At 58.1% G+C, this 14,275-nt stretch overlaps 4 protein-coding genes across 4 annotated transcripts; 2 read left to right on the forward strand and 2 right to left on the reverse strand.

Annotated features, from left to right (window-relative positions):
* Positions 1-284: 284 nt before the first annotated feature.
* Positions 285-2,914, forward strand: MAM_05556 (uncharacterized protein; the record flags this gene model as incomplete). The annotated part of the gene is made up of 2 exons (XM_040824354.1): positions 285-638; positions 740-2,914. 2 exons carry the CDS (start codon positions 285-287, stop codon positions 2,912-2,914), a joined length of 2,529 nt encoding a protein of 842 aa, XP_040677679.1.
* Positions 2,915-3,648: 734 nt separating this feature from the next.
* On the reverse strand, positions 3,649-4,467 carry MAM_05557 (riboflavin aldehyde-forming enzyme; the record flags this gene model as incomplete). The annotated part of the gene is made up of 1 exon (XM_040824355.1): positions 3,649-4,467. The coding sequence occupies one exon, from the start codon at positions 4,465-4,467 to the stop codon at positions 3,649-3,651; it is 819 nt and encodes a 272-aa protein (XP_040677680.1).
* Positions 4,468-6,577: 2,110 nt separating this feature from the next.
* MAM_05558 (uncharacterized protein) lies at positions 6,578-7,642 on the reverse strand (the record flags this gene model as incomplete). Its single annotated transcript, XM_040824356.1, has 3 exons — positions 6,578-6,914; positions 7,021-7,188; positions 7,401-7,642. The coding sequence occupies 3 exons, from the start codon at positions 7,640-7,642 to the stop codon at positions 6,578-6,580; spliced, it is 747 nt and encodes a 248-aa protein (XP_040677681.1).
* A 1,689-nt stretch (positions 7,643-9,331) lies between these two features.
* MAM_05559 (Cadherin-like protein) lies at positions 9,332-11,974 on the forward strand (the record flags this gene model as incomplete). The annotated part of the gene is made up of 1 exon (XM_040824357.1): positions 9,332-11,974. The coding sequence occupies one exon, from the start codon at positions 9,332-9,334 to the stop codon at positions 11,972-11,974; it is 2,643 nt and encodes an 880-aa protein (XP_040677682.1).
* Positions 11,975-14,275: the final 2,301 nt, after the last annotated feature.

The raw sequence follows: 14,275 nt of genomic DNA on the forward strand, positions 1-14,275 counted from the left end.
AGAGTCAGCGCCGATGCGACGGATCTCGATCGTTGTTCGGCAGTGCCACGTACTCGAGTAGTTTGGCCCGGTTTCTCCACATGTGGCTTCCCAGTTCCAACGACGGACCTCGAACTCGCAATCCCCACCGCCCGTCTTCAACAACATGGTCAGGCATGGTTGACGACGCGACGCACGTCTCTCCCGCTCTGCCCCCCCTTCTCTCTCTGGAGCTTCTCAAAACCATGTCTCTGGCGAGTCCTCCCTAAGCAACGCCGAAGACGCTCTCGTGGCCATCGCTCGTGATGGCGTCCACCGCAGCGGCAGCACCGGGCACCCTCGTCCCAGCACAGCTCGGCTTCCTCGCCATATTCAACCCTTCTCTAGGCAATACGGACGACACCATCGACGACCAAATCGTCTACTACGCGTCCGAGACCACACAGAGCCCGGGCAAGCGGCGGCGGCGCACCCGGGGACGTCCCACAGAGGCCATTTCCCAGGAGGAGCGGCACGAGCGTCTGCGCCAGATTGGCCTTGCGCAGGGCATCATCAACTTCAGCCGCGGCTTTGCAGACGATGCGTCGCTGGACACCGTCGATACAGAAAAGTCAAGGGTGATTGCCCATGAGCTGGAACCGGGATGGTGGATCCTCGCGGTAAGCATGACTGAGCGCGCTCTCGTCAAGAGCCCAGAAAGACCATCTCGCCCACCTCTACCTCTACTGAAGCGGCTGAGTCCAACTGAAACGGCGGACAGAGCATCAATCTCACAAAAGTCCCGCTTCCCCCGCGCCTCGTCACCAAATCTACCGCCAGCGAAGCGCGGCAAGGAAAATACGACTACTCCAGCAGAGAGATGAAACCGGCACCGCTCCTCGTACGAGACCTGCTGCGCGCGCACAGCATCTTCCTCCTGCACCACGACACGTCGCTCAGCGCCTTGTTTGTGCGGAGCAGGCGCGCCAAATTCACCGCCGTGCTCAGCCGCTACTGGGACCTGTTCCTGTCCACGTGGAATGTCATGCTACACGGGAACCCGGCGCGCAGCATCTTTGGCGGCATCAACGTCGCAGCCTCTGGCGAGCTCGGCGTCGGCGTGGGCGAGGAGGAGAGAGGCAGTGGCGAGCGCGAGGTCTTGGAGGGGCTGGTCGGCAGGATAGAAGGCCTCGTCGATCTTGTCGTATCCAAGTTTGGCACCGAGGAGCCGGACGACGAGGTGAAGACGCACAGGGACAGCCCCGACGCCCAGCCTTGGTTGGGGACGGGCGAGGAGCCTGCAGCCGAGGACGGGGCCATATTTCTGGGCACGGGCGCCCTGAGCAGGAGGTCGGTGAGGGACGTGACGCAATGGATGGAGGACTTGTATCAGTGGGGGGATCATGCGTACGGCGTCATTGACAGTCCCACGTCGATGAGAGGGAGGAGGGCGAGGAGGCGGCGAGAGTCTGTCGGCGACACCCGGGTGGCAAAGGCAGCTGCTCCAGCAAGCGCAGATGAGGAGCGTCGTCAGAGGCAGCCGGAGCAGATTCAAACCGAGCCCCAAAGCCAGCGGCAACCAAAGCAGGCGCAGAAAGCGAAGGACAGCCAGGACGCAGATGCCCAAGAACAGCCGCCGCCCCCAGAGGCAGCGGGCGACCTCTCCTCCAAAGGCGGCTCAACACCGCCGCCCAGGGCGACCGAAGACGGCAAGCTCGACAAAATGCTCAGCTACATGAAACTGGGCTACGGCTCATACTGGACCATGCCCGGCTCAAGCAACTCCAACACGCCAACAAGACCACAATCCGACAAGACGCCAGCCCCCTCGGACACCAGCACATCCAAGCCCGGCGACAACGCGGCAGCAACGCCCTCCGCCTCGCCGGCGACGTGGCGGCCCAAGTTGCCCAAACGCTCCTCATCCGACGCCGCCCACGGCCACTACCTCATCGGCCTCAAAGGCAGCATCTCCGAGCCGTCCTCGGACAGCGAACCCTCGTGCGGGTCCTCCACGCACAACAACTCGCGCACGCTCCTGCGCACCATCAACATTGAGCTCGAGTCGAAAGCCTCGTCCCCGCCCGCGACGACAATCATCAAAGACTTTGCCCACCCGGCCAGCCCCCTGACCCAGTCCCAAGTCGCAGGCAGCTTCCTCCCCGGCTACGCATCCCACGACCTCAACAAGTCGGAAAAGCTCCGCGTGGTCGTCTACGTCAACCGCCCCTTCGTCTTCACCTTCTTCTTCAGGCTGCACACAGACTCGCTGGCCTGGGACTCGCTCTACCGCTCGCTGCACTACCAGCTCGCGCCGCTCAAGAAGCCGCTCCTCGCGTCCACGCGGTACCGCCCAGGACACGGCCAGGGCCACGGGCGCCCCGCCCCGGGCACCATGTTCAATCTCGTCTGGGACCCCAAGCAGCTCACCAGCCACTCGACGATACCCAACATTCCCGAGTCCTCGGCGTCGGATGCGTGGTCGCGCGCCGACGCCGTCAACACGCACCTGCACCTGCTGAACATCCACGCCTCCACGAGGCCGAGGGTGGCCGGGTCCGAGAGAACCCACAAGACGAACAGAGGCTGGTGGATCGTCTGGACGCGCCTCCTCGGGACACCGGCGCCTGCTCCCGCTCCTGCTCCTGGTAGTGGCAGTGGCAGTGGCAGTGGCAGCGGCGCCGTCGCGCACGACGAGCAGCCACCCTCTCCAGGGCTGTCCGAGACTGAGGCCTCTCGAGAAGGCGGCGGCGGCGGCGCAGAGCATGAGAACCAGGAGCACACCTCTGCGGTCAGCAAGGAAATCTTCCTGATCAGGAGGGCCAGCGACCACGCCGGGTTCCGGAGTCTGTCGGCAGGCGACGGCGGAGACGGTCCAGACAGCGCGAGCAACTTGGTCCAGGGCATTGGCGTCGACACGCGGAGATATGTCGAGCAACTCCTGAGCTTCCTGTGACGACTCACGAGCCAAGGTCGCCTGTTGGCCACGCCTTCAGGGGGGGGGGATTGCGCAGGCGGTGCGTCACGGCTGCACACGCCAGACCGAGAGCGTCCCTTCCTGACTCCTATTCTCGTGGTCCCCTTGGCCGCCTCGCAAGGTTGGGACTACGTATTTATTTATTAATTACCTGGGCGGGCCTGGCGTTTGTGACACGGTTTTGACAAGTGCATTGATTAACTTACTCAAGTAGATAGAATCTGGGTCAGCAGTGGAAATATCTTCACGACATCTCGGGCTGGCAGTCCAATTTTTGATGGCGCGTTGGATTGTATTTGTTCAGTAACCCCCTATCCAAGGTCCCACTCACTGCCGTGGCCGTCGGTCTTGAACCTCAAAGATTTCTATAATATGTACTTGATCGAAAGTTAAAGAGAAACACTAATGCGCCTCGACTGCAAATATTTGCTGGCTGCGACAACAGATGGACCTGTCCGTTCACGTTCGCCGGATATCATGTGTCAAATTTTTCCTTGCAAAATCTTCCCCTTGCATTCTGTTTGCAGTCGGTTTCCAAGGTATTCAACCCAACAAGTTGGAATGATGAAAAGCCCAAATATCATAAGGTCATGCATGATGCTATATGCGGTGGTGGGCCACGACCGCGGCTGGAAATCAGACGAGCTGCACCGTGCACTGCACAGGTGGTCCGCTGCAGCTGCCTTCTCTCATGATCCCCGGGTATGAATAGCCTAGCTGAAAAACCACTTAACTGTGACACGTCCGCCATCGAGTGATTTGTAGAGCTTCTTGAACATCTTCTCGCTGACATCAATGTTGTTTATGTCGCAGCCCATGCATTTATCCCTCACGACACCAGTGACAGATTCGCCATTGGCTACCACGGTGACTTTCCTGCCGCACATGGGGTTTCCATTGGACTGCGTGCCCATCAAAAGGTGTGATACAGCAACAATGTTCTCGGAATTGTCTTTACCACTGTCGTCAAAACCGCAAGAGCCCATACCGACGGCGTAATAGGTCATGTCGCCCGTGTGCTCTTCGCCTTGGCCACCGGTACCGCTTGAAGGAGCCGATGAGGATGGGGGCTTGGGGTCAGAGGGTGGAGGAGCGTAGACAGAGGTGCTGGGAGGAGCAGGAGGCGCGACATAGGCAGGGGCGGAGCTAGTCGGAGCAGGAGGAGCGACGTAGACAGAGGTAGAGCTGGTCGGAGCAGGAGGAGCGACGGAGACAGGAGTAGAGCTCGTCGGAGCTGGAGGCGGAATAACAGCCTTGGAATCGGGCTGTTCAGGAGCGACTGTCTCGTGGAAAACTTCCTGCGGTTGAGTCGGGGTGGCGGCTAAAGTAGGAGTAGGTTGGGCTGAGTTACAGGTATCGTAGGCAGAAACGGAGGTGCCATCGACGTATTCGGTGACAGTGCAAACTTCGGTAGCCGTCTCAACAACGGTTTGCACAGCACGAGCGACGTGGTGGTGTTTGTGGTTTCCGTGGTGAGGCTGGGCAGCAACAGCCGCAACAAAGGTGGTGTAGGCGACGACAGAGCACTTCATGATGGCGACTGTGGTTGGCAGTTGGAGCAATGTAAAACAGCGTCTGGCCTTCTTCCAGGGTGTGCAATGTTGTTCGTCTCAAGGGATGGAAAATCCGAGATGTCGATTGACCGACAGACAGGATGCCGTTGGGCTGGCTCAGAGTGGCGGCGTGATTGGACAGGTTATGCCAAAGCGAAGGAGTGAAGGCGATGGAGTCCTGCTCGTGGTGAAAGCAAATAACTGGAGACCGCTGGTCTTTGTACTGAAGGAGAGTGTGATGCTGCGTGGGAGGAGGGAGGAGGAAAGCGAGGATTTGAAGGGGGGGCCTCGGGGGTAGAAAAACACCAGAAACAGAGCGGCTGGGTTGCAGTCTGCGGCAATAACAGTAAGGTACGTACTCGGTGCCGAGTACAGATTCAGCGTGCTTGTACCTAATTTAGCGCTAGCTGCATGCAATGTCGGGGCTGACCCAACCGAGTGGCTTGAGGGACTTGAGAAGTAACTACGGAGTACGGAGTAAGCCAAGGAGGTACGTACTTAGGTGGGAGGGTCTGTGAACGGTCTGACGGGCGAGTCTTAACTCTCGATCTACCAAACGAACGCAAGTACGGAGTACCCAGGCACCGAGGACTGGCCGTCTGTTGGTATGGCCAGCAGGTACTCCGTACTCTGTATTTTCTCTATAGACAGACGGCACTGGACATCGTCCGTGGAATAGACTGTCCATCTTCGCCTTGGCGAGCTGGTCCGTCCTTACTTTTGCAATCGTGCCCCCACACGTCGCAACCTCCAGGAGTTCATCGCCGTCCATAGCGACGGGTCCAGAGCAGAAAAGGGGAGTAAAAGTGGGAAAGCAGCCTCCTTTCACCCCGCTCGTCAGCGCCACGTAATTGTCGCCGGGGCAGAAATAACTCTGTACTCCGTACTCTCGCCGTTTGTCGTTTGTCCAACACCAACATGGAAAGGAAACCTTGCCAGGGGTAGCCAGCCGGCGCCCCACCAGGCACAGAAGTCCAACGTCCCCAAAAACGCCGGCGTTTCATTGGCGAGTGGTGGGTGCAACGCCCGCACATATGCAATGTCTGATCAGGTACCCGATCGGGCCGACCAATGGAACGTTGGATGTGCCTGAGGCGCACGTTGACTCTTGACTCTTGAGGCCGACAAGCTGGTAGAGTGGAGTGCTCCGTCCCTCCCAGGCCAGCGCGAACATCCGCCCACCCGATGCTAGATTTCCCCCCTGAACTCGCAACGCACCACCGTCAGACATGCAAAACATGAAGCGCCTGGCCTGCATTCCGCGCTGCCCTTGGCCACGCACCAGCAGGTCCATTGGCCGTGCTGCAATGTCAGCGACGGCCCCCCCTCCCGTCGGGTTCTGACTGTTGATGGAGGCAACCAACCGCGTTCCAAGCTCGTGCATCGTTTTGCCGCACTCTGACGGAGGACGTACAATAACATTGACATATTGCGCATCTGGCGCGAGAAGTTCTGCATGTCAAGTCTGGGCAACAACTCAGCGGGTGCACGGCAACGGCGCATACTTATCACCCAAGTACCTACCTTAAGGAAGTAGGTACCTCCCAAGTACTCAAGTAGGCACGTACCTGCCGTGTGTCTGGACACTCGGCGTAACCAGCAGTGCGGCGTGCATAGTACTGTATCCATACGTATGCACGAGCATCCATGCACTCAAACACTTTTGTGCAAGCACATGCTTCGCAATGAAACTTGCAAACTTACCTTGACACTGTGGCGCATAGAATGGAAACGCAGCCACCGCCTCACACGGGCCAAGCTGGGATTTGGGTCGAGACGAAACAGGCGACGAATACATCGTCTCCACGTGCTGTCAACGGTGTCCCTGGTGGTTCTACTACGACTGATAGGTCTAGTACTCCGTACTCCGTAGTACATACTAGTACGTACCGCGCAGGAATCCGGAAACCCCAGCCGTTGCCGCCTTGGTGCGGTCGCACACTTTGGCGACGAACAAGTCGACCAGCGTCAAGATGCGACAAGCTCAGTGACACGGCGCCGTCGCAACTGCGGAGTACTCCGTATTCCGTATCCATCAACTTTTTCTGCATGTATTCTCCTCGTCCGTGTTGTCACGACGTACTCCGTACTATGTAGTGATGCCCATCGCCAGGCTGTGCTCTGTGCTCTTGGCCCTCGGGCGGCATTTGAATGAAAGCAGAAATAATGACTGCCGCTGAAACACCGGGCGATCCTCGTCGAACAGCGCCTCGACCACAAAGGCCTTCCTGGCCATGTGGACGAACCGCATGTCGGCTCTCCTGCGCTTCTTGAAGCAAAAGTATACCACAGCCTCCTCGTTCAGCGCAAACAGGTCCTTGAGGGTCTCCATGAGGAGGGGGAAGGCGGGTTCAAAGTACACGCATTCTGCTGCGATGATTACATTTGGCTTCTGCGCCACGACCTCCTGCGGAAGTGGCTCGCCCCTGCAATGGAAACGGGCAAAAATCATGTTAGCCAGGGACGTGCGATACGACTGCGACTACGGAGTAGACCAAACAGTAGACCAGCAGAACAACAAACCTCACGCACCAGTTGAGAATGAGAGCCTTGGCCCGGGAGCCAACTCGATTGAGCGAGATGTTTGTTCGCATGAGCTCCAACATGGCGGCCTGATCGGTGAGCAAGAGCCGATTCTCACCACCACATCCCAGAGCCACAGCGAGACCAACCAGCCCGCCGCCTGCACCAAGCTCCAGTCTGCCAAAGCTTGTGAGTCAGCAAGTTGCGTCTTTTTTGTTTCGCCAACCCGTGCATTATTCGACTCGGATGGCGAAGTCGCTCCCCACACACCATCGAGTGCTCGGAAGATGCACTCGACATTGTTTGTATGCATGGCCATGGTGCAACGAGCAGTTTAGGACATGTGGTTCTGCAAGAAAATGCCTTCTTCGGAAATGGGAACCACTCACATTCTAGCAGTCCTCATCTCCTCTCTGTGGTAGCGCAGCATGTGTTTGCCCAGCACAAGTCCTGCCGGCCATGTTTGGCCACCGCATCCCGTCCTCACGTCCTCATGGTAGGCGAGTGGCTCTGCCAGCTGGCCGTCGAAATCGACGCGTGCGTCTCCGGCCTGCTTCAGGGTTGGCAGAGGTGTGAGATCGTCGCTGACGGCCACCGGATCTAGTGGCGGTGAAGGCGACAGACTCGTCATGGCCAGACTCTGGCACTGAGATTTGCAACGCTGGGTATCCCTCTCTTTTTCTTTTTTTTTCCCTTTTCAATCACTGCTCGAGAAAAAAGAAAGAAAGAAAGAAAGAAAGAAAGAAATCACGTATTCGACGGATTTCACTGTGATATTGACAGTTTTGCAAGGGCCCCAGCGTCGGCTTGCACAAGGGAAAATGAGAAGGAGCGATGAAGACGAAGTCCGCCGAGCCTGGAGAGAGGCAGGAAGCTCTTAGCTGCCAACCCACCAACTGCAATTGCCGGCGCACCGCCACTTGTCCATCTTTTCACCGCACTTGTCCCACCCATGAGCGGCCTGCAGTCCGGAGTCCGGATCCTCAATCCCCCCCCCCAAAACAATTCAGCAGTTCAATAACTGTAGTCCAATCACACTTGATCTGATTTGCCGACGGTTTGGACGATTTGGCGTCTTTCGACGACCCGGCACCTCTCCTCATTGGGTTGGGGTTTGCCAGAGAAGAGAGTGCACCATCGCCAGAGAGACCGGCATCCTGCTGCATGTACGGACTACTCCAGTCCACACATGCGTAGAAAAAAATTCAAGAATGCCGGGATGCGTGCGGGGTCTGCGTTGCCGCTGTGCCCGGGCGAAGAAGGAGAAGAAGAAGAAGAAAATATCGAGACGTGGGCTGTTCTTCCCGAAGCTTCATTCACAGAACTGCATCGCGACTACTACAGTCAGCAAATGGGCCTTGGTTGTATCGCATCTTGACGACAAGGAACCTCGATGCCCCACTGCGAGATTGGAGAGGATTCGGACGGACTGCTGGGATATATGTCTTTTGCCATGACGACACGGCCGAATCCCCGTCTCCAAACGTCGGCGTGCGATTTTACGTCGGGAAGTACTTGAATCTGGGGACAAGAGACGCGGCTGGCAGCGCAATCCACACACGCGTTGGCGCGTCAAATAACTACTGGTCCTGGTCCTGGTCCTGGTCCTGGTCCCGACGGCGGCGATGATGGGACAGTGAAATTCGATATCGATTAAAGCCATGCCTCGACAAGCCCATTATCGAAAATTGAGTTTCGTCGGGCCCCATTTGAGTCGATGCACTTTGAGTATCCATCTCCCTTGCTACGGAGCCCCGTCGCCCAAATCGACGTCGCAGCTTGCCGGCCCGGCCATGGCCCATGAGCCATGAGCCACGAGCCACGAGCCATGAGCCAAATGCTCTGGAATGTCGCATCCCGCTATTCGAGTTACCAGCCCTCTCGCCCTCTTCCCAATGCCTCTCCCTTCCCCGCCTGCGCATTTACCAGTTACCCCCAGCCAAGATTTTTGCTCCCCAAGACATGCGCCTCCATTCGCAATGGACATTGTGCGCCCAACCCGCACAATGACCCCACGACCGGATTGTCTGTGGAATGAAGGGGCGAGTATTTCTGGCCCAAGAGTCTTGAAGATGGCTGTCACAAGCCGGATAGCGCAGTGGCGTGCGTGCGTGGTTGGTTTCTTGCTATCTAATCGACAGTGTCCTTGGTCGTCCAAGTCCTTCCGTTCACTCTCCTTACCTTGGTTGCGTCTTCCCTTTTGTTTTCTTCTCCTGTACGCTTGTTCTTGTGTATGGCTTCATGACCGCTTACTTGCCCACTCCGCGGTACGGTGTAACGGTGCCTCCTGTTGCGCACGCGAGGTCGTGCCGTCATCGTGATGCCTTCACCGTTGGCGCTTGTGGCGCTGCTGCCGCTCACTTGGCTTGCGAGCTGCGAGCCTAGGACATCGTTCCCCTTCAACGCACAGCTGCCGCTAGCTGCGCGGATAGACCACTTCTTTTCTTATTCGTTTTCGCAGTACACTTTCCAGTCCGACTCGAAAACAATCACGTACTCTCTGGGCCACCATCCCAGCTGGCTGTCTATCGAGAGTCGACGCAGGCGCTTGTACGGCACCCCGAGAGACGGAGACGTTCCGCCAGGAGACGTGGTCGGGCAGACCGTCGACATCATTGCGACTGATGATGCGGGATCAAAGACTATGAATGCCACCCTGGTGATTTCCAGACGGCCCGCCCCCGAAGTCCGTATTCCTGCCCAGGATCAAATGGCCAAGTTTGGCAAATTCTCTGCGCCATCGTCCATCTTGTCATATCCCGCCGCCGACTTCAATTTCTCCTTTGACCGGAACACCTTTAGCATGGCCGGGCTGAACTATTACGCCGTTTCCGCAGATAGCAGCCCCTTGCCAGCATGGATCCAGTTTGATGCGCAGTCGTTGTCTTTTACCGGGCGAACACCGCCGTTTGAGTCTCTGGTTCAGCCGCCGCAGACCTTTGACTTCCGCCTCGTTGCTTCCGACATCGTTGGCTTCTCGGCCTCGTCGCTCAAGTTCTCCATTGTCGTGGGCAGCCACAAGCTTACCACTGAGCAGCCGATTATAGCGCTCAATGCCACGCGAGGCACCGCCGTCACCTATGATGGCTTCAAACACGCCATCAAGCTCGACGGGAAACAGGTATCGCCGCGCGACCTGGCCGTGACCACCAAGGACATGCCGAGCTGGCTGTCGTACGACGGCAAGACAGGCAGAGTCCAAGGTACACCCAAGGATGGTGATGATGCAGCCAATTTCACCATTTCCTTCAGTGACAGTCTTTCAGACAAACTGGATGTTTTGGTGGTCGTCAATGTGGCCACTGGCCTCTTTGACTCGACCTTTGAAGATATGCACATTAGGCCTGGCAGCAATCTTGACTTGGACTTGACCAAGCACTTCAAAAATCCTGCCGACATTGCCGTCAGGGTGTCGACCAACCCCACCGAGGACTGGCTCAAGGTGAACGGGCTCAGGCTCTCGGGTCGGGCGCCCACGACTTCAAGGGGCGGCTTCAAATTGACCATCGACGCATTGTCAAAGAGCTCGGGCCTCAGCGAAAGCGAAGGCATCAATGTGTACTTTCTCGTCCTTGATGGGACGACGACCACAGTTCCTTCGGCTTCATTCACGGCTGCCACAACGACGCTGGCCACTGGTACTGGCGTCTCTAACAATAAACAGACTCACCCTGGACACATGACCACAGGAGAAATTCTACTGGCAACCATCATCCCGGTGATATTCGTCGCAATTCTACTGATTGTGTTTGTGTGCTACTTCCGTCGCCGTCGTTCCGGACAGGGATACCTGGGCAGCAAGTACCGCTCAAAGATCTCACATCCCATCCGCCGTCATCTGACAGCGGACCGCTCAGACCCGTCGATGGGAGAAGCCACTGCCATGGGCGCTTTTTTGCACACAGAAACGGAAGTGCTCAAGCCTGCCAAATCGGCATTTGCGGAAGAAAGCTCGCCCATATCCTCTCACAGAAGGAGTTCAGAAACTCTAGGTGACCTCTCGGCTTCTGGGATACCGCGGAGCATCATGGTCAACGCCGCCCGGACAACCACCATCCGCAGCGTCAGCAACGTCACCAGCGAAGACGGAAGACAATCGTGGGTCACCATTGACGGCGCCCACGGCGGCGTGGCCCAGAGCGATAGATCATCACAGTCCGACGTGGCCTTCCCCCAGGCCACCCGCCAACTGTTCCCGGGCGCAGACTATGTGCCGGGGCGGGATACGGGACTGGAACTTGGCCTCCCGACTCTTGAGGAACTGCCCAGCCTGCTGCCAACTCCCCTCTTGGCGTACGATTCGAGGTCGCCATTTTCACATGACAACCTCGGCCACGAGTCCGAAATGACATCCGGCTCGGCGGCCGTCCCCGCCCAACATAGCCACCAGGACACCACGGCTTCCTTGACAAAATGGCCCACCCAGTCGACGGCCATTGTCGACGGCTCGGAAGCGAACTGGGTGGCACTTGAGGAAAGCGAGGCAGGCGGAAGCATATTCGAGATACGCAGACCCGATGCCGCGGCAGTCAAGCCGGCCCGGCCCTGGAACGAAGCCGGCTCCCAAGACGGGGGCAAGAGTGTCACCACAGAAGTGTCGTTCGCGTCCTCCGAGAATTGGCGCGTCATAGGCCGCCTCAGCCCGAGCAAGACGGAGCGGTCGTGCAAGGAGGCGGGCGCCGACATTTCGTTGCAGCGTCCACGGCCGAGCGCCTCTCGGGAAGTTGCGCAGCAAGGAGGCCACGAACCTGGCGCCGGGCCGGCATCGTCTTGTAAGAAGGGGCATGTCCCGTCGCCGCCGGCCTCGGGACCGCCAGCTCCGTCAACCAGCAGAGTATCCACGATGGGCGATTTGGGCGGAGAGGCAACCGATATGTCCGGTGGAAGGGGGTTTGACGAAGCATCCTGGATGAGAAATCACTCGAGCAAGATGTCAGTCGGGAGCTTCAAGGTGTTTTTATAGGCGAAGGCGACGGCGACGGCGGAGCGGCTCAAGAGCAGCGTATTCAGTAAACAATGATACCAGTAGCATAGTTGGCATGTACGAATATTCATATGTATTCTTTACAAGAGCAAGCCTTGCCCTCGTTGTGTCCGTCTCATCCAAGAGCGGCGCCGTTTACCACGGTGCGAATTGCAGCTTCGTGGGACGGGGGACAAGGGGGAAATTTTTTCTTCCTTCATGCGACCCGATCGAGGGCTTTGCTGCAGCTGTTGGAATGCGCTGAAGGCTCCCCTCTCCCCCGTCCCGTATTTGGATCTCGGTACTATTTCCATCGCTGACGCCGCGGCGATTACTCTCCTTCTCCTCGGGTGGCGAGCTGTATTGCGACAGGAAATTTTTTTCTTTTTGGGGGCAGTTCACAGGAAGACTAGCGCATCTCAAGTCTCGTCATGATAAAGAGCTGCGCTGACGGATGGCTTCTCTTCAATGCAGCCTTGCCCTCGGGTACTTGCCCGTTTGAGCAACGCACATTCATAAACGACGCGTGCCATGATTGCAGCAAACGCGCCATGCATCGGCACTTTTCGGCAGCGACCCCATCTGCGGGTGCGCACTGACGATGTCTGATATAGAGTGCCCAATCAGTAATTGGCGTCATTTCTGGGGATCGACGTGTGGTCAGGACGCTTGGCGTCCAACTTTGTATGGTAGGTAACTGAACTATACAATATGGAACTACCTACCCACCTAGATACTCCGTCGCTTTGGCGCTCCGTCGTGCGTATTGCCTGGCTGCCTACAAACGCAAATGTATGACGATATGATGGCGCCGTGGTGCTCCAGGGTGCGGTGCGGTGCGGTGCGGTGCCGGATCGCCCCCTCATTGATCCCGTCTTCCTTCACCTCGGGCCCGAGTCAGCGAGGGGAAGAACCACGGGCACGCATCGAGAGGCGTCGTGGCATTTCTTTGGAAACGCACTGTTCCCTCCGTGAGGAGTAAATAGGCTCTTAGTGCAGAATGCGACGGGTCTGGTCCCAACCAGTTGGACTCGGGCAGAGCAGATGGACCGTCCCAACGAGGACGACGAGGGGGACACGCGACCATCAGCCACAGTAAAATTTTTCCCAGCAGCACGCAGTACAATACCACCCACCCAGCAAGGGTTCCAGATGGGGAGCAAACCTGCTACCGGGGGAGCAGAGTCTGGGCCCGAATTGGGCAAACCATCAGCAGCCTCGAGCTTTGACGCAAGGGCCAAGCGTCGCTGATTCGGCAGTCCATCTTGGGATGGCTAGCCTCGTGGGTTGTGTTGTGCTGGCCGCCGCCGCCGCCGCTGCTGCTGCTGTTGTTGAGGTGTTGACAGGCAAGACGTTTCGGGAAGAGTGGCGAGTGGTTTGTCGGTCCCTGACGAACCATGTGGATGGTCGATGACGGCAGAGACCGAGGTCCAGAGGTACGAGAGCAGGGAGAACAGGCGGGCTCGGCCATTGAATCATGGACAGAACCCGACGGGCGCACGGCGCACGAGAGGAAGAAATGAAATGAAACAGAACAGAACAGGGGAGCTTGCTTGGGGGGATCGAGTGCTCAGCATGCGTAACTACTCCGTACTCGAGAAGTTGACAAGTTGACATCCATCTCGGCAGTCGCAGTCGCAGTCGCAGGTCCAGGTCTGGCCAGGTTCAGTCCCAGGACCTGCAACCCCGCTCCAGAGTCCAGACACAGACAGGCAGAGGCCACAGGGCAGAAGCCTGAAGCCCCGGGGCCCGGGAACCCGGGAGCACCGCCATAGACGAGGAGCATGCCACGCCAGCAGTGGCCGTGACAGGCTGACGGCACGCACTCGGGGGCAGACCAGGACACCCGCGCGCGCGCAAGACGCACACCGGCACGGCGCACACCACCAACCTCCACCACGCACGAGGCACGTCGAGGTCCCGTTTTGAATTCTGCTTCACATTCTACCTTCTGCCCGCATCTCCAACGCCCCCCCCCCCTCGTCCGCCCGTGGTCTCGTCTCCGGAGAGCCGATTTAAATTGTCTGCTCCCCTCTGACGACGACTCCTTTATCTCTCTCTCTCTCTCTCCCGTCGTCCCTGTCTTCCAACTCCCTGGCGTCTTTGCAGTAGCTCCTACGCTGCTGCCCGCACTCTGCAGCCATGGGCCAAACCCTCTCAGAGCCCGTTGTCGAAAAGGTTCGTTGCTCGCCGCCTCGTCGTGCGGAAACACCCTTGACGTCGTCGAATGTCGACTGTCCTCGAATCCCTCCCCGAATGCCTTGCACGTCTACATGTCCACACTTGCTCCTGGCCTCGTGG

The sequence above is a fragment of the Metarhizium album genome (genome assembly GCF_000804445.1).
Source record: "Metarhizium album ARSEF 1941 chromosome Unknown scaffold_14, whole genome shotgun sequence".
Lineage (NCBI taxonomy): Eukaryota > Fungi > Ascomycota > Sordariomycetes > Hypocreales > Clavicipitaceae > Metarhizium > Metarhizium album.